The sequence below is a fragment of the Pectinophora gossypiella genome, chromosome 8, assembly GCF_024362695.1.
Source record: "Pectinophora gossypiella chromosome 8, ilPecGoss1.1, whole genome shotgun sequence".
Lineage (NCBI taxonomy): Eukaryota > Metazoa > Arthropoda > Insecta > Lepidoptera > Gelechiidae > Pectinophora > Pectinophora gossypiella.
In genome coordinates this window covers 2,958,333-2,977,879 of record NC_065411.1, presented here as the reverse complement: position 1 = coordinate 2,977,879, position 19,547 = coordinate 2,958,333, and the positions used below count along the sequence as shown (strand labels likewise).

The 19,547-nt window shown below is 37.7% G+C and overlaps 4 protein-coding genes across 5 annotated transcripts in view; 2 read left to right on the top strand and 2 right to left on the bottom strand.

The window, feature by feature from the left end:
* The window catches only part of LOC126368840 (heme peroxidase 2), a 78,937-nt gene extending 74,672 nt beyond the window's left edge, over window positions 1-4,265 (top strand). For both annotated transcript variants that reach the window (XM_050013004.1, XM_050013003.1), the window contains exons 21-24: window positions 1,174-1,323; window positions 1,650-1,796; window positions 2,797-2,953; window positions 3,468-4,265. In XM_050013004.1, coding sequence (XP_049868961.1) covers window positions 1,174-1,323; window positions 1,650-1,796; window positions 2,797-2,953; window positions 3,468-3,659 — 646 coding nt within the window. In that variant the 3' untranslated portion in view covers window positions 3,660-4,265. The remainder of the gene's footprint in view (window positions 1-1,173; window positions 1,324-1,649; window positions 1,797-2,796; window positions 2,954-3,467) is intronic.
* Window positions 4,266-5,767: 1,502 nt separating this feature from the next.
* On the bottom strand, window positions 5,768-15,790 carry LOC126368958 (serine-threonine kinase receptor-associated protein). The gene is made up of 8 exons (XM_050013224.1): window positions 15,571-15,790; window positions 13,466-13,600; window positions 11,243-11,401; window positions 8,959-9,080; window positions 8,616-8,697; window positions 8,000-8,167; window positions 6,830-7,047; window positions 5,768-6,031 (listed from the first exon to the last, which is right to left on the bottom strand). The coding sequence occupies exons 1-7, from the start codon at window positions 15,683-15,685 to the stop codon at window positions 6,857-6,859; spliced, it is 972 nt and encodes a 323-aa protein (XP_049869181.1). The 5' UTR covers window positions 15,686-15,790; the 3' UTR covers window positions 5,768-6,031; window positions 6,830-6,856.
* A 662-nt stretch (window positions 15,791-16,452) lies between these two features.
* LOC126369007 (signal peptidase complex subunit 1) lies at window positions 16,453-16,905 on the top strand. Its single transcript, XM_050013291.1, has one exon. It carries the CDS (start codon window positions 16,545-16,547, stop codon window positions 16,827-16,829), a length of 285 nt encoding a protein of 94 aa, XP_049869248.1. The 5' UTR covers window positions 16,453-16,544; the 3' UTR covers window positions 16,830-16,905.
* A 285-nt stretch (window positions 16,906-17,190) lies between these two features.
* LOC126368847 (GPI inositol-deacylase) overlaps window positions 17,191-19,547 on the bottom strand; it is a 28,880-nt gene continuing 26,523 nt past the window's right edge. Inside the window, exons 16-17 of the mRNA XM_050013019.1 lie at window positions 19,336-19,437; window positions 17,191-18,541 (exon numbers count right to left, since the gene is read on the bottom strand). Of these exons, the coding sequence (XP_049868976.1) occupies window positions 18,088-18,541; window positions 19,336-19,437 (556 nt within the window). The 3' untranslated portion in view covers window positions 17,191-18,087. The remainder of the gene's footprint in view (window positions 18,542-19,335; window positions 19,438-19,547) is intronic.

The following is a 19,547-nucleotide window of genomic DNA, read 5'->3' as shown; positions in this document are numbered from 1 at the left end:
CGTCACAGTGGGTTTTTTTGTCTCGTCGTTTATATAATGTAGATAGATTAATTATTTAGAACGTTCTAAATTAAATTAATTAATTTTTTGAATTTTCTTTTTGAATGTCCGGCAGTTAGCTAAGATTGACTCGTCTTCTTTGCCTTCCGTGGTATACAATAACTGTGTTATACCATATTGTGCCACAGTGAAAAATCTTGGAATTTATTTTGATCAAAATTTCTCTTGGTCTCGACAGGTTGGTGAGGTATGTAGGAAGATCTTTGCCTCACTGAGATCACTTAATCGTTTACGTAACTTCTTACCAACTGCAACAAAAGTCACGCTTGCTCAAGCTCTGTTGTTACCAATTATAGACTATGGGGACGTCTGTTATCTGGACCTTTCGGAGGATTTATTAAATAAATTGGAGCGTATGCAGAATGTGTGTTTGCGTTTTATTTATGGTTTACGAAAATATGACCATGTGTCTGAATATCGTGCTAAATTGAAATGGCTACCAATTCGATTGAGGCGTAACACGCATATTCTGTGTAGGTATGCTCTATAAGGTTCTTTATCATCCTACGGCTCCTCACTATCTAAAAGAAAGGTTTCAGTTGCGTACCTCAGTGCATGGTCGCCAACCCAGGTCCAACACGCAGATGATTCTCGATTGTCCGGTTCACTCTACGAATTTTTACACCAAATCTTTTTCCGTGTACGCTGTGAGACTGTGGAATTCTCTGCCACCCTCTATTAGACAAGCCAAATCCTTGCATATTTTTCAGAATCTTCTTCGTTATTATTATGAACGTCAGTGTGGTTACTCATAAATTATTATTTTGTGTGTACTATTTATATAAGTAGGTATATATGTTAGGTTATGTATATAGGTTAGGTATATATTATATTTGTAAGTATGTTATATATATTTATTTGCATGTATTTTGTTGGTGAAATTGTACTTTAGTTGTACTTATAGTTTGTACCCGCAATCTTTCAATTATTATTTTTTACATTCTACCTCACCTTATGGTTGCCTGGAAGAAATCGCTTTAAGCGATAAGGCCGCCATTTGCCATGTACTTAATTAAGAGACTTTTTGTAATTATTTATTTTTAGTTTGATGCAATAAAGTGTATTTGTATTGTATTGTATTGTATTGTCTGCTAACTGCACCATTACTTCCAGGTTGAAGCGCATCTACCCGACGGTAGACGACATCGACCTGTTCCCGGGCGGTATGAGCGAGCGTCCCTTGCAGGGTGGGCTGGTAGGGCCCACATTCGCTTGCATCATCGCCATACAGTTCCGGCAACTCAGAAAGTGCGACCGATTTTGGTAAGCATACATATTTAAATTAAAAAGAAACGTTTGAAAAGGCGTATTTTAAGTCAGTTTCTAATGTAATAAGCGATATTACTTTTTTTTGTAAGAGCTTAATATAGCCTCTTTAGTCAAAGGTCCTGCAATCAGGCCATTATATTTAAAAAAAAAAGTTGTGTCTACAGATGGAGACCTGTATAAAAGGTTGCATAAACATTAGTTTATTGTTATTAAATAAAACAATTTAAATTAATATTTAATTTAATTTATTTATTTTTAATTTAATATCGTTAGCGCTGTTGGTCTTCCAATAAAAATGAAATAAAAAAATTGTGTTAAAGGTACGAGAACGACAACACAGCGGCCCGGTTCACGGAGCGGCAGCTGTCCGAGATCCGCAAGATGACGCTGTCCAAGTTGCTGTGCGAGAACTTCGACGTCACCACCGACATCCAGCGCGCCGCCTTCGACCTGCCCAGCAACTTCTTGTATGTAACTAACATAACATAAGCTCAATGACATTTCGGCGCGTCTCATTGAGGCTACTGGCGATACGAGAGCTGGCAGTTATTTTGCGCAGAGAATAGGCCTGGCAGTTCAGAAGGGAAATGCTGCCAGCGTTTTGGGCGCTCTGCCTCAGTGTGGCGCGCCGGAGGAGGTTTTCTATTTATAATTAGCTCGTGTTGTTGTTTTTGTAATTTAATGTGAATAAATAAATAAAGTATTTTTACATAAGCTCACCACTATACAGGATGTTAGTGACATCGTAACGAATACTGTAATGGGAATGATTCTGAGTTGATATCAAGTGGAATCGTCGGTCGCAAAATTCATGTTGTTTTTTTGTGTTTTTTAAATTACTTTAAATTCTATACTTATGCGATGGAAAATTCCATTTGATATTAACTCGGAATAATGAGCGGAATCATCCCCTTCAGTGCTCGTGACGTGAATGGAATTTCCGGTCGGAAAATTCATGAAAATATTAGTGTCTTTTTTAATTATTTTCAGTTCCATACTTTTTGTGATGGAAAATTCCACTTGATATCAACTCAGAATCATGGTCTGAATCAGCCCTCAAAGTCTTCGTTACGATGTCACTAACACCCTGTATATACCCAATTAGGCTAGTTAGTTACATTCATTCCATGATGAACTAATTACCTCCACTCGATTAACCGATTTAACCATTAAAAATTACAAGACAACAGACCTGTTTTCCACAAAGCGGGGAACCCCTACACCTATAACCCTTTTTTTATCTTACTAACCCTTTTTTTATCTTACTCAATCCTTTCTTTTATCTAACCTAACCCTTTTTTATCTGGCCTAACCCTTTTTTAATATAATCTATTTTTTTTTGTTTGAAAGACAAATCTCCCATCTCTTTTGCGCTAGGCGATTTACTATATCTCTGTCCTGCTATATAAGATTTGCAGTGGCAATTTTTGATGTATATTTAAGCTTACAAATAACAATGAATTTCAGGAACCCCCGCGTGCCGTGCTCGTCGCTGCCTCAGATCGACCTGTCGGCGTGGCGCGAGAGCTCGGCGCAGGGCTGCCTCATAGCCGGCAGGAACGTCGCCGTCGGAGACTCTGCCTTCCCTTCGCCGTGCACTTCCTGCATATGTACTAATGAAGGGGTATGTGTATAAACTTATACCCCAATTGGGGTAGTTATAGATATATCCATAGGAAGATAGTTCATCTTACCTCCACTTCACTGAGCTTTTTGTTAGACCAACGTGATGGATGGTGAGCCGTATCGCCATTTATAATGATCGAGCCAACTGTGTTTTGTGTATGCGTTTATGTGTATGAACTTATGAGAAAAAAATCGACCCTTCAACGTAGCGTGAGAGCTCTCAAAAACCACTTCACATAAAAAAATGACATCTATCATAACATCATCATCATCAATTTAAGAGCCACGCTCTTGTCGGTGTAGCATTTAAAATACTCTCCATGCTACTTTTTTAGGGGAAAATAGGGCAGAGGTTTCTATAAGCCAGGTTAAAAAAGAAACGTTTCAAAAAGAAGTGGCAAATTGACCAAGTATAATTTATGTAAAGGAGTTTGAATGAAACGTGTGCATTCTTTACAAACATTCCAGAAAAGTAAGGAATGTTTATACTCATATGAGGTTTTCCATTGCAGGCGCAGTGCGCGTCCCTGCGCATCACGGACTGCGCGCAGCTGCTGCGCGAGTGGCCGCGCGAGGCCGTGCTGCGCGACGACGTGTGCACGGCGCAGTGCGGCGGCGCCGCGCAGCCCGCGCCCAACCGCGCGCCGCGCCGCCCGCACCTCAACTTCAAGTTCCCGGACCTGTCGCCCTTTGTCGCCAAGTGAACTGTGGCTCAACTCAACAGTACGGATTGAATGGCAAATACCACTGGGCCGCTACTAGACAAAATTTTTATCGTCACTTATTTTACTACGGTGGAAACTGAGACACGAAACTCAACTGCCGAGTCTTCACAGTTACGCTATTGCGCCGATCCTTAATACGTAGACACTGTGTCTATTGATCGAAACGCGCAGTAGCTCTAGCTATCGCAGCGCTTGCGATAATCCAAAACTCCACTAAGCATGTTATCTTGAATTTTAGCAGAAAGGCCGCAGCGCTCTTCATTTAAATCCTCAAATACCAACTTAGTAAAAGTTGCGTCAAAAACAAGACGTTACTTACTATGGTCTCGCATCTAGTAGCGGTCGAGCATAATTTGGTCCAATACTGTACGCCCACGGTTAAAGACTTTTGTGTACCAGTGTACTTTATAGTGGCTAAGATCGAGCCAAAACCGTTTCATAAAACTACAAACTTGGTATTTTTACGCAATAACTGGCAACATTGGTAGTAATTTAACATTGTGATTGGATCGTGTGACCAATGTTGCCATCGACTTAAAAATATTGTAGTTTTTTGAAACCGACATTGTATCTAAATAAAACTGAAGCCTTACGTTGTTCTTTGTACATAAATGACTTAGTACAGAAATAGAGTTAAATGTTTGGTAATGTTTTTTAGAAGTAAGCTGACGAAAGAAAATTCCGTATGGCCTATGGTGGCTCGTTTTAAACTCATATTGTGATAACTAATCACGAGAGAAAATACTCCAGAATTCATTAATAGTACGTCGTCATACTGCTATTTAAAATCGAATTTAGAACAATCTACTTGTAGTTAATAGGGTCAATTGAATAAAACACATTTGATAGTGTGACTCATGATAAATGGGAGCCAGCATGTAGAATTAAACCTTAAAACTAGAAGGTTAAAGAAGCGTCAAATGTGATTTATTAAATCGGCTTACTATAATAGCAAAGGTGCTAAACCTATAGATATAATTGTAAATTATTATTTTATAAGTACTTTTATATTCCAATTAATCTACGCAGTATAGGAAGATAACGTACTATTTTTTACGACTCAAATTAACTTTTATAAGCATTTACGGCCATTTTTAGCTTTAATTGACGAGGAAGCAAATATAATTTAAGTTTGATAAATGTAACCTAAGATACTATTTAGAAATGCTGTTGGCATTTCATTTTTCCTTTTCCAGTACATAAACGACCATGCTTCATCATATCAAGTTACCATTTCATTATAAACATAGTGAAAGTGCAATTTATAAAGTTACAAAGTCATTTAAATAATTCAACTTTGTGGTTTGAGCAGTCTGGATGTTCACTGCCTAGTTATTTACTTAGAATTTAATTTGTATAAATTATTTTGTAAAATATTGGCATAATTTTATATTTTTATATAAGAATCTAGTTATAGTTTAGTTTTGTAAAAATACAAATCTCACCTAGTGAAATAAATTCAATATACAAATGAATTTTTGTTTCACATCGTTGTTTTATTGAGAAACATTTCTGAAATCTGAAATCAAGTGGTAAAGGTACTCGCATTGGATTATTCCAATTCTTAGATTAGTGTTCCTAGCTAGAGAACTCGCGAATGTGCTAACCCGCTACTACTATTATATTTGTACAAAATTTTCCTGTACCCGAAGGTTGCTGCATGAGCAATAAGGCCACCTGTTGTGCCTTTCTGTATCTGTTGTCCTTATTTCTCTATCTTATGTCCATTGTGTTCAATAAAGTATTTTTATCTATCTATCTAGTGCTGTCCCCCGGCGTAACAACTGGGAATTTTCTTCACACTTGTCACCGGGGAGTGGACAATTACGAGCATTGCGATTATTCCTCTCCAGTTATCGACAACCAGTATGGAGTAGATACTTGTCTTCTCTCCTTTCTACTAATTAAACTTGGTCATCTGTTTGTAGTCGAGCGTCATACAAATAGCATTGTATAAACCCTTTTTTATCTAACCAAACCCTTTAACTAACTTAACCCTATGGTGATCTAACCTAACCCTTTATTGATCTATTTTTTTATCTAAACAAACCGTTACTGCAAAATCGTCCTGAATCGAAACAAAAGAGTTATTTACAAATCGCTTCTTTATTTTGTTGCAAATATCAAGTCTATTTAGTTTCTTTTTACAATAAATACAATCGCGTTTGAGTATAAAAATCGGTGTTGCAAAAAAAAAATAAACAACACAAAATATAGTTTGACATTTTGTAAAGTCTTGATTTATCTGGCTAACTCTCACGTAAGTCCATATGCACGACACCTGGTTTTCACTACTTTATAGTCTGTACCAGGGAACAATTTTGATTGCACTCTCACTGCTCTTCTGTATCCTGCAACAAACGAAATACATTTTATTGCCAGAAAAAGGGTTAGGTTAGGTAAAAAGGGCTAGGTTAGATAAAGTAGACAGAAAAGTTAAAATTTTTCTCTTTACTGGCAACATTGCAATATATGCATAGGGTGGTCGAGCATTGGTGTCAATTCAATTTTAATTTAGTTTGACAGCTCTTAAAATAATGGCGTCTTTCACTTACGCAAAACGAATTTTATCAAGAAAAACGACAATAAGTCCGACATTTTATCACGTTTTTCTATGACGTCACTGTATGGGACATACCTAATAGTCTACCATTTATGGTCAGTCACATCTCTAGCGCGAGCAAGCCAACGCGTCTCAATGTTTGGATCTTGTAATTAAATTAATATCCTAAGTAATACAGTTCATTCTATTGTTTGTGTGGGGTTTTATTAAAATTACCAGCGCTCCCTACAGTCACAGTGTGGTTTTACATACAAATTCCTTAGTAATTTCGTGTTTTAACGTTTAGTAAGCAGTAACTGATTTAACTAGTTAGAAACTAGCCTATTCCATTTCTGCTACTTTGTTCCTATATGCTTTTAGTTTAAAATACACTAAAACAAGTACTCGCGGTCAACCCGAGTCACAGTATAACCCGACCGCGTTACGAAGAACCACGCGCTAATATACGTAATAAGACACGATTTTATTGAATGTATATACCGCTGTGTACGATTGAACAAGGGCCAAGTTTTCGCTGCATTTTTGTATGAAGCGCTTTATCTACGGTAGTGGTAAATGAATGCCATAACATGATAAATGTACGAACGTCGAGCTGATGAGGAGAGTCCTGGCGTCAGTTGGCCGCGACCTCCTTGAACCCGTTGGCGATGGCGTGGTCGTTGGCGCGGCGCCACAGCCCGTACACGCGGCCCGGCACGCACTGCCACAGCCGCACCGTGCCGTCCTCCGAGCCGCTGGCGTACAGCTCGCCGTCCGGGGACCACCGCACGCAGTGCACCGGCCCGAAGTGACCCTTGTTTGACTCTGCAACGGATTAAACACTTCAGGACCCCGATACCGACCTCGCCGGCGACGACTTCCCTCATTCAGCGCTTATCGCTATCGACGCACTAGGGTCGATTAATTCTTTCAAATATTTTTCCTCTCAGACGACGCCCTGAGCCGAGGTTCGCGCCCAACTGGGCACCCTCAGACCTGTTGTCTTAAACGTTGTACCGGGTGAGAGCCTTCAGCGCTCCCCATTTGTCCGGCCAAGTAGTTAATGCCATCTGCAGCGAATCTACAATAAGTCACGTCAAAGAAAAAAAATCTGCAACGGACATTTTCATACATATTCACCACGAGCATATACACATGAGTATATTACACATTTCAATCATTCCTCAAACATGACTTAGGATTCAAACAAAAATCGATCTTATTATTACTAATCTGACAAACAGCATATGTCCCTATAAATAATCGGCAAAATGTTGTCGATGCGTGTTTGCAAGATGTAATATCACAATATCGCATTTTGTTTTAATATTTATTCATTACATGCATGTAGAAATAGTAGACTGAATAAAATGAAATACGTATAGGTGTGAGCGAGATAGAAGACAGATGGCGGACGGAGTAGGTAATGTGTTACGTCATACCCCATAAAACCTTCAGCCACTTTTGATACTAAAAAGGAGATGGTGAACCGAGAATCTTCCTATCACCCGTATAATGCTAAAAAGAACACAATCCTTTAGACGGATTTTACGATGTGACTAGACGCAGTTGAACTGACTATTTTATTTAGTACCAAGTCCCAAAGCTAACTTTCCAGCTAGCTTAATCTCTCGCCCTTACTTCTTACTAGCTTACCACCTTCTAAGGCCCAGAGGGGGTGAAGTGCGCCCGATACGAATTGGTGGGGGACGGAGAGTTTCCGCTCACATACATTCGAAACCACATAACATCCAAACCCATATCAAACCTTCCTTACCGAGTTCAGTGCCAGTGTTGTAGTCAAATTTGTAGACCTTGAGGTCCTCGCCGCCGCACACGAAGGTGGCTCGGCTGGGCGCCAGCGACGCCGAGTAACACTTGGTGGGGACGGAGTACTCCCGCATCTTGCGGATAGTGTCCGACGAGTAGAACGACACGTTCGTACCTGGAAATTATGACAACAAAAATGCATTAAGTTAGAGCGATATTACATCTTTCAATCATACGTCAATGACGTCTTTGAATCTTCAAAGTCGACCTTATTATTAACCTCTCATCCACTGCGATACCAGAATTACCAGACACAATATATTGACAAAAGTTTGAACACAGACCATAAATTTTATCAAACAGAATTGTCCCATTCAAATTAAGATCATAGTGCAGTAAAAATAAGTTCATTTTTTCTAAACTCTGTCGGCATTTATTCTGTCGGTGGTTTGTCGTCAATCTTTTGACAAACAGTTTGGCAGATGCAACCTAAGTCTTAATTCGACAGTACGCAATATACCGCTATCCTTCTCTAACTAAGTGCAAGAAAGAGAGAGAGCTAGTGTTAGAACATACTCCCAAACTAGATTGGCCTTGTGTTATAAGTAGGTGTTTTAACTCACCGTGCGCTACAGTCAGTATCGCTCCGTCTCTCGATAGTTCTAGGCTGTTTGGAATGGTTGGGAATTCTACTTTGTGCACCTCCTGAAATTCAAAATAAAAATATTTCATTATTAAAACTACTGACAAGTGGAAGTGGAGTGGAGGTTCGAACCAAGCACGGGGCTAAACCAATGATTGTCGATTTTGTTTTCGAATTCAAGTTTGGATCATTAATGATTATCACGTGCTCCCAAGAAACACATTTTCGGAGAGAGAACCACTGTACCACGGTGGCCGTCGAACGCTCAATGACCGGTGAGCAATGTCAGTGAAAGTGTTATCATAAAAAAAAAACATTTTCACCTGTCCACTATTGCGATCCCAGACGCGCATAGTGAGGTCGTCGCTAACGCTCACGATCCGCGAGTCGTGCAGGAACACCGCGTGCCGGATGCTGCTCGTGTGTGCGCTGATCTTCTCGATAGCTGGAAACAACCATTATAAGCCAATCAGTGCATACTCGATTCTTGATACTTGATTGATGATTCAGACCATGATTCTGACTTAATATTAAGTGGAAATTTCCGGCGCAAAATTCACGATTCTTTTTTATATTTTTTAAATTATTTTCAATTCTATACTTTTGCGATGGTTAATTCCACTTGATATTAACTCAGAATAATCACTTGAATCACCCCTCTCAGTATTTGTTAATGTTGTTGGTGTTAGTGACACCGTAACGAATACTGTAGGGGATGATTCAAACCCATGAAAATTTTAGTAGTTTTTAAAATTATTTTTGTTTAGCTATATAGTTTTGCGACGGAAAATTCCACGCGATATCAACTTAGAATCATGGTCTGAATCATCCCTCAATGTTTTCGTTGCGATGTCACTAGCTCCCTGTATAAACTAAACAAAGACACAGCTCACGACTATATCCCAATTGGGGTAGTCAGAGGCACATCCATCGCAAGATAAACTAAGTACCCACACCTCACCGAGCATTCTGTTAGACTGTAATGTTGTAATGTTCAGTAGATGTCACTGGGAAGGGTGATTGGAGTGATCGGAGACACGGTAGAAATCAATACACAGCAAGTACATGTGTACGCGTATATTTCCGGAGGCCCAATGAATGATATTTCAATACAATATTATAAAATGCTTACTAACTACTTAATTCGACGCTGTATTGGTGTGACGTAGGTACGGTCACACTACAAGACCAACGTGATAGGTGGTGTGAGCTGTATCGCCGTTTATAATGGTCGAGCCAAATGTGTTAGTGACTAACTCATTGGTGCAAGTCTGGTATCTCCCCGTTTGAGAAGCAAGGGGGTAGTCAGAGGAAGGTACAACCATCGCAAGATGAACTGAGTACCCACGCCCCACCAAGTTTTAAGTAATAAAAAATAAATAAATAAAACCACCGTTTTTTCTCGAATCCCGGGACTGATTTAAACAATACTTGGTATGATGACATACACTACTGCCGGAATCCTAACGTAGGTACTCCCATTGTGTCCCAACTGTGTTAGTGATAAATGCACTTAAGAGAAATGAATAACTCATCGGTGTACAATCATGAGCAATATAATGTACCCACTTTAGGACTCTGTCGCACTAACATATTTGACATTTAGTGAGACTTACAGTTCAATTTGTCAAAAAAGTTTACGTGACATGGTACCAAAGTGTATACATATTAATGCTCGTGACCGTAAGTCCGGTACCGGGGTTCGAACCGGTGGTTCCCTGATTGAGAAGCAAGCCGTAATTTACATACATACATACATAAACTCACGCCCGTAATCCCTAATGGGGTGGGCAGAGCCACAAGTAATCAAAGACAACTTGCAGCCGTAATTTAATTACATGTAATATATACACATAACAGCCTCCGTGGTCTAGTGGTTAGAGCGTTAGGCTCACGATCTGGAGGTCCGGGTTCGATTCCCGATGGGGACATTGTCGAAATCACTTTGTGAGACTGTCCTTTGTTTGGTAAGGACTTTTCAGGCTTGAATCACCTGATTGTCCGAAAAAGTAAGATGATTCTTATATACTTTTGCGACAGAAAACGCCACTTGATATCAACTCAGAATCATGGTCTAAATCATCCCTCAAAGTTTTCGTTACGATGTCACTAACACTCTGTATAGTAATTAAAACACATAATAACGGGTTCTTACCGCGTTTAAAATAGGGATATGAGACTCCCGATATTTCGACACTGTTGCAAGTGCCATGTAGGTGTTTTAAAAAGTTTGAAACGGCCTAATGTGGTGACAAAACGTGAGGACACAGTGAGTGCGGTTTGTCGTAGTGAGTTTGGTGCGAGTTCAGATGGTTCCGATATCAATAACATAAACAAGCGGCAAAGAAAGAGGGTAGACAGATATATCTTCCCGTAGAAAATTATGGATCTACCTACTCCACTCCAATCTCATCAGTCATCCCATGATCATGGCACTTGCAACAGTGTCGAAATATCGGGAGTCTCATATCCCTATTTTAAACGCGGTAAGAACCCGTTATTATGTGTTTTAATTATGATAATAGCCGCGTAAACTTAAAACTCTGTATAGTAGGTTACAGCTTCTAACAACCTGTACAGCAGGGGATAATAAAGTGTTCAACTCACCTCCAGCATCAGGTTTGTTGAGGTCGAACACTCGTATGAGCTTCTCGTTGCTGGCTGTCAACAGCAGCGTGTCGTCAGCGTTGAAGTTGACGCTCTTCACTATGTGCTCGTGGTCGAACGTGTGCGCCACGTCACCATACCGCGCGTCCCATAGCTTCGCTGTTGGGGTTATACATTTGGTTATACACACACATCATCATCATCATCATCAGCCCATTAACGTCCCCACTGCTGGGGCACGGACCTTCCCTATGGATGGACAGGGAGATCGGGCCTTAAACCATCACGCGGGCCCAGTGCGGATTGATGGTTATTAACGACTGCTAATGCAGCCGGAGGAGCTCGGTGCCGCAGCGGTAAACGCGCTCGGTCTGCGATTGTTGAAGTTAAGCAACTTTCGCATACACACACAAATTAATGCAATTATAACGGCCTCGGTGGTCCAGCGGTTGAGCGATAGGTTTACGAACCGGAGGGCCCGGGTTTGAATCCCAGTGGGGAAATATCACAAAAAATACTTTGCTGTCTTTGTGTGTTTTGTGTAGCTTGGTAAGGACATTACAGGCTGATCACTTGATTGTCCGAAAGTAAGATGATCCGTGCTTCGGAAGGCACGTTAAACCGTTGGTCCCGGTTACTACTTACTGATGTAAGCTACGAATAAATAATAAGATAATTATTAGGATGTAAGTAAGTAGTCGTTACACGAGTCATGTCAGGGGCCTTTGGCGGCTCATAGTAAAAAAATTGCCGTGTGTTCCATAAATTTTAGGCCTGTCGATTACCCGTCCCTTTCCTTTTCAATGGATAAGAAAATGACAGGTATAACTTAAAATAAAATTAGATGGTGTGTACAGGAATCAGCACTATTAAGTACGGTCACGAGCATTAATATGTATACACTTTGGTACCATGTCACATTAACTTTTTTGACAAATTGAACTGTAAGTCTCACTAAATGTCAAATATGTTAGTGCGACAGAGTCCTAAAGTGGGTACATTATATTGCTCATGACTGTACGTTATTTATTTAACTTAAAGGTATGTACGTACTTCGTACTACATCTCAGTTATATATATGACGAGTTACCAAGGTTATAGGAACTAATAGAATTACTCAGTTTACAACTTTATGTTACTTATATTTAATTATGTCTATTATAGGAGATATAGCGGAAGTGATCGTATATCCTTTATCAAATGGTATTATAATCATATGAATTAAACATATAGGTAGGTAGGTAGATATATTAGCGTGAACTTACGCCTCTGTAATCTATTCGCATTGCCATAGACAGCTATTTGTTTTTGTGTTATAAAACTTAATAAAACCAATAAAAACAGAAAAAATATGGTGCTTTTGTCATTACATGATTTTATGGAACAAATGTAAATTAACTGTCTGTTATCCCAAATAAATTAAAATAAAAACTTTCCTTAATACATACAGTCAAGAGCAATATAATGTACCCACTTTAGGACTCTGTCGCACTAACATATTTGTCATTTAGTGAGACTTACATTTCAATTTGTCAAAAAAGTTAATGTGACATGGTACCAAAGTGTATACATATTAATGCTCGTGACCGTACATAAATCACGCCTGCGATCCTTACTAAAAATATTCAATATGAGCAAATAAATTAAAAACATAACTATAAAGTGTTTTGTTGCACAAAAATTCGGATGTTTAAATTTTTTTGATGGGAATTATATTTATTGCAGCCACTGTTGATACGAATTCCAAAGATGGATATGATGAACCTTATGGTGGTGGGAAGGGAAGGGGGGGAAGTGGCTGCAAGTTGTCTTTGATTACTTGTGGCTCTGCCCACCCCATTAGGGATTACGGGCGTGAGTTTATGTATGTATGTATGTAATTATATTTATTATGACAATAATAACATAATGAATTTGCGAAGCCCTATAGTATAGGGTTACTATTATTGAATTTAAGACCTTTTTATGTAATGTACATATGCAAAGAAATAAATGACATGAAATCTTTTTTTTTCTTTAGTTTCAGCTCTCGCGGCACAGCAACCTAGCCGCGCGCGGCGCGAATTACCTATCAAAGGACCAATAGCCGTACGATGTCTATCCACGTAGATAGCATTCGGAGTATCCATTGGTCGAAGCCCTCGATAAAATAGGCGCGGCGTGCCGCCCGGTTGCCGTTACAGAGCCTGCATATTTCTGATATATTATATTTTGTATTCTTACCTGAAAAATCTGCCGCTCCACTAGCAGCTAAATTGGCATTTTGTGTCAGAGCAACTCCCCACACGGCTCCCTTGTGACCCTCGAAAGTTCCGATCCAGTCTCCCGTCTCACCTTGCCGCAACATGGGCTTGCCATCTGGAATATAAAATAATAGATATAAAGCATAGCATAAAACAACAATTGTGTACAATCATGAGCAATATCATGTACCCACTGTAGAACCCTGTCGCACTATCATATTTGACATTTAATGAGACTTACGGTTTAATTTGTCAAAAATGTTAATGTGACATGGTTTCAATGTATACATATTAGTACTCGTGACCGTACAGTGTAGTGTGTCTACATGTACCATAACCTCTGCCTACCTACTTGGAGGATACAGGCGTGAACCTATGTTGTTATTCTATTACAGTATAAAACTACTTTATTGTATAATACATAGAAATGAGAGCACATTAAGTGGCCTACAATTTAGGTTAGGTATATAAATACACCATCTCCCTAAAAAAATTGGTTAGTTATTTAGACTCCTTGTTCACTAGACTACTGAGGAAGCCATAAAGGCTTCAAAATGTCACCAAAAAAGAAAAAAGAATAATAAAATTGAATAATTTAAAACTAATATATTTATAATATTTACTTATTTATATATCTTTAATTTTTTTGATTAAATATTTAAATAGAAGAGTCAACTATAATGTATTTTTTCCCCAGTCATTCCTTTTAAAATTATTGATTTTACAGATGGATTCAAAAATTTTAATGAAAGTAACTATTTTGATAACACGGCTTCCATTTTTAATACAACTCATTTTAATACAAATAAAATAATACAATAAACTTTGTTAATAATAAATATATTTCATTAAAAAATATATTATGCAATCTTTAAATGCTTAGAGATTTTACATGGCCATCTCTATTGTTACAAATTATATACAAAGTTGTATATATAGAAGTCTTAACCTTATATAGACATGCATTTTATTGAATGAAGACTAGTGCCATATAGGTATTGAGTTAATACTCATTCTATAGACAAGGATAATAATAGATCTATTGAACATTGCATAGGTTAGCTGAATATAATTATGTCTATAACAGATAGGCTATTGTATCTACCCACATTTAATTACAATGCAAATAACAGAATGAATTGACCTCAACTTTAAAGTTTCTGCAGGAAAAATGTTTAAAAAAGCAAATAAATACTTTTTTTCACCTTGAGGGATATTTTTATCATAAAAATGTGTAAGTAAAGGTCACTGATGTATGCTCAGAATATTAATTCCAATAAGATTCTTCAAATAATTTCATTTTATAATGGTCAATTTATTGTTAAAATTTAAGCTGCACTTCTCTATGCTGTTAACGGGATGTTTGTTACAAGCATATAAAGTTACATTTCAAGGTAAACAAATGTTTGTATTATCTTTATCTTTATCAGAGGGTGACTTAATGTGGGTACTTGTTTACACAATACAGAAGGAAGGGCATGTGTTTTGAAATAGAACAGGAAGTCACAGTGTGACAAGATAACTACTGTATCAACATGCAATTATTTAGACATGGGAAACAATACAGCCTGCAACAACTTGATATTATTGACTCATTTTCCTTATAAGGTCAAATAATGAAAGTAACACCAGTGACATGTTTAATACTTTGTAAATATTAATGTCAAGTACTCCAATGAACCTTGAGCAGGGTACAAGGTGACCCACAATAAAAATTGTCACCATGGAAGTACAGTTCCGCAGCGCACAGACTCATAAGCACATAAAGACAGAAAGCTTGTCAACTTATATTGTGAATAAAAGCACGATATCGCGACCAAGGCGAGTGACTGCGAGGAAACTCACGAGAGCCCTCAAGGTGCTTCCTGCATATCCGGAACTAGAAGGTCGTCACATACATAGAGTGCACGCCAGCTAACCGGTCTCATGAATAGGAAAAGTGAAGGTCTTCTTACCATCTCGACGCCCAACATCTGTCGCGCGAAACCACAAACAAATACACCAAAACACACTTGCAAGTCTTCCACCTTCAACTAGGCCAAGGCGAAAGGGCACCCCGACCGCAAATAAGTCGTGAAAACTCACCTTTACAGGCAGAAATCAAATAATATCCATCTTTTGTAACGTCACTAAAATCCAAATGCACGACTGGTCTAGTATGTCCACCACACGTGAGAGGAACTTGCTTGATAGTTGTCATCTTATTTGTATAATTTTGTATATTGTACTTTTGGAAAATAAAACTAATACCTTTGTTTTATCTAAAATTAACCTAATGAGTCTGATCGTTCTGAATGTTGACAATCGACTGACGGCAGAGTGCTACAATGTATTGCTATATACAAAGCACATTTACTACTTATTTCCCAAATAAACAGCAAAAACGTATTGTAGAGTGTACCAGGTAGAAAATGAATTAATAAAAATACGTTTAATAAAATTATTGTCAAAATTATAAAGATTTGTTCTATATAGGACAATGATTATAAGAATAAAATAAATGCGTTAAATAAGCAATTTTTTTTTAGAAAATAACAGAAATGCGTTTTAATATAGCAACTCTTAACTGTTTTGCGTTTTATTTTTCAATATGAGTGACAATTATAGAAAGAAAGTTAATCAATAATATAGAAAGAATTATATGACGTTACTTTGCGGTAATTTGTTATACTAAAAGGTTGTAGTTAAATATACTTTGTTAACAGACAACCTTCAGTTTTTCGTAGAAATAAGTATAAATAGAATTGCACGCATCTCTTTTATAAATATTTCTAGCGTTGAAAGCGTGCATTTTTTTTCAATAAACCATACTGTCATTTGAAGTGGTACTATTGCTTTTCGAACAATATGCAAATTAGTAGCTTATTGTATCTCTATCTCATCACTCTGTAAAGAAAGAGAAAGGTAATATACAAAAGTGAAAAATATTCGAGAAACAAGATAACAAGTGCAAAGGTACCACCGCTGACGTGTCCACTCCACTGTCAGCTTGGTGGCACGTCACGTTAGCATTTTGTGAAATATCTTTACATTCCGCAAGTTAATTTATTAACGCGAAAATGGATTTCTTTTCGTCAATTCCAACCCATATCGATTACGTGGGTCAAGCGAAAGCGGAGAAATTATACAGAGCTATTATTACTCTATTCAGCATCGTTGGTTTCGTTTGGGGCTACATAGTGCAACAGTTCTCGCAATCCGTGTACATTCTGGGTGCCGGGTTCCTTCTGGCAGCAATCCTGACTGTTCCCCCATGGCCCATGTACCGTCGCAACCCACTCAACTGGCAGAACCCAAAGAACTCGGAAGAAAAGGCGTCAACCAATAAGAAAGGAAAGAAATAGTTTGTGATATTGTTCATGTTTCTTGCTGTCCTGTAATATACGCATTTCTCAAATAAAACATAGTTTTTAAGATTCATATTTTCTTTTATTTGTGGTCATTGAAAATGAATACCTTGTGGTACAAATTGTGACAAAAAAGATAAAACATTTCTTTAGTAAATATGTTGGCTGCTGCATAGGTAAAATCACAGTGTTATGAAATATTTTATAACTATTTCAGTTGTGCATTATCTTTGGTGGTTCAGCTGATACAGTTCTCAGTAATTTGGTTTTGCTTATTTTATACAGACTTAAATAAAATGTTAAATATACAACTAGCAAAATAACTGGGAATAATTTGTAGAGTTTATTGTAAACCAAATTTGTATTGACTTGTATTGTGTATTCGTAATAAACTCTCAATCATGGTTTTACGTAATATACAAACTTAAATAATTTGGCAACATTGGGATAGATCATTACATAGTAACATATTATAATTATATCAATGGGATAGATGTTGTCCCATAGATGCCCGTTACAGAACTCGTAACTAGTTCACAATGAACATTTAATCATCGTCATCTCCCTACCGTTATCCCGTTTTTCTCAGGGTCCACTTACCTGAAAATTTGATAGGTCCGGTCTTTTATAGAGGCAACTGCCTGTCTGACCTTCCAACCTGTGAAGGGAAAACCAGCCCAGTACTGGTTTCCTCACTATGTTTTCCTTGACTGCTGAGCATGTGATTTTCATTTATGATCCAAATATGAATTCGAAAACAAAATTTAGGCCTGCGCTGGACAGGACACTGAACACTTAGTAATAAAATCAATAATTAGTACCTACCACAGATCTGTAATAGCAAATTTAAAAGCAAAAATAAATAAATACTTAAGTATGTTCACAATAAAAGTACCTAGTTAAATCTTTTCTTTCTCAGTCAATCAGCTACAGATGCAAATAATATAAGCTATTTTCGTTATTTCCAGGGACCAAAATGTATGTCAATATGCAATAATATAATCTTATAAATCGATACTCAACAAAACAAATATTATTCTCTTACATTGTGTGTGAGTCCTATTGACTTTTAAAAAGAATTATTATATTATTATTAATATTGTTTAATGACCAAGAATTGGCGTGTTTGGCGACAATACACATGTCTCCAAGTTGGCAGAATTGTTTAACTTTGTGCTACCTAGACTAAGTTCGATCAATCCTCTCTGCCCTCTTGCAATGCAGCATGAATAAAAATACATTAGGAAACAACTATTCAATCTTCGCTAAAACTAAATTTATCTCTGAGATTTTTAAACATTGTATAAATTCTATTTTCGTTGCACACGCAGTCCTCACTTGTTTCACCATTTACTTCACTACTTTGTTCTGGATTAGAAGAGTTCGCTTCCGATTTAGTTGACTCATTTGAATCATTCTGTGTCCTTGAGCCTGGTGGCTCATTCTTGGGTTCACTGGATACATTTTCAGACTTATTTGTTTCATTATTTACGTCATCTTTGACATTATCACTATTTTCTGACTGCTTATTGTCTTTTGTAGTTGTTGTCTCCGGGTCAACGACCTCCCGATCGAACAGCTGTTGAACTGTGATGACGACATACATGAATGTGACGCCATAGCTCACTGTGGCCAGTGAGAACGGACCTAAGACTATTATACACACTGCCATAGTGAATAATAACGCTGCTACAGCGTCGTAATATTTCCTGTAACAAAAACGAATCTTTAAAAATATATTACTTATAAAAAAAAACTAAAAAAAAGACGAAAGAAAACAAGCCCCACAAGAATATTGTTTAAACAATATAAAATGCACTACGAAATGTATTCGTAATCGATAGTTAAATAAATAAAAAATTACTAAATACAACTAAATCATAATTTATAAATGTTGATAACGGCCTCCGTGGTCCAGTGGTTGAGCGTTGGGCTCACGATTCGGAGGTCCTGGGTGCGAATCCGGCGGGGACATATGGAGAATAATTAAAACAGCAGTCAGTGTCCGACAAAAAGTTGTAATTTTGAACTTCGTTACAGAAAAGTCCAGAGAGCCGAATGACAGTCCCATTCGCAACCAGGCAGTGTTGCCATAATAATAATAAAATTCGTTCAAAAACCATTATAACTATCATTATAATTATTATAGCGTTACGTTATAACTAAAATTTATGATATTATTTATTATAACTTTTATAATTGAAATAAAGGCGTGCGTTCCAGAACGCCACAAGATCACTTTGTGAACCCTAGTTTGGTTAGGACATTACAGGCTAATCACATGATTGTCCGAAAGTAAGACAATCCGTGCTTCGAAGGCACGTTATGTTGATGAAAGTATCGCAAGCGGGGACCAACGGAGTGTTACTTATAGTTATTTTGGTTGTTAAGATTTCACCATTTAGCAGAATGTAACTTAAGTAGGTATTTTCGTTGGTATCCGTCAAGTTGGTCACTCGGAAAATACGTATACTGTAGTAAAAAAATATCAATTGATACTTACAGATTTCTACGTGGTCCGTCCATTTGCCACAAGCACGATGAACAAGCTGACATTACCATGCCCACGTGGTAGGACGTGTCAGGCTTCAGCACCATACTGTATCTGAAATTGTATAAATATTTTATCATAATCACATCGCAAACTTGAATCGCAATTTCACAAACACAGTTAGCTCAACCATTATAGACGGCGATACGGCTCACCACCTATCA

What these genes read in the sequence shown, in the direction of transcription:
- LOC126368958 (XM_050013224.1), bottom strand. Translation starts at nt 15,685, where the DNA reads ATGACAACTATCAAGCAAGTTCCTCTCACGTGTGGTGGACATACTAGA. An exon ending in TGGAGCGGCAGATTTTTCAG is followed by an intron (nt 11,402 to 13,465) that starts GTAAGAATACAA and finishes TAACCCCAACAG; the next exon opens with CGAAGCTATGGGACGCGCGG. An exon ending in CAACAAACCTGATGCTGGAG is followed by an intron (nt 9,081 to 11,242) that starts GTGAGTTGAACA and finishes GGTTGTTTCCAG; the next exon opens with CTATCGAGAAGATCAGCGCA.
- LOC126369007 (XM_050013291.1), top strand. Translation starts at nt 16,545, where the DNA reads ATGGATTTCTTTTCGTCAATTCCAACCCATATCGATTACGTGGGTCAA.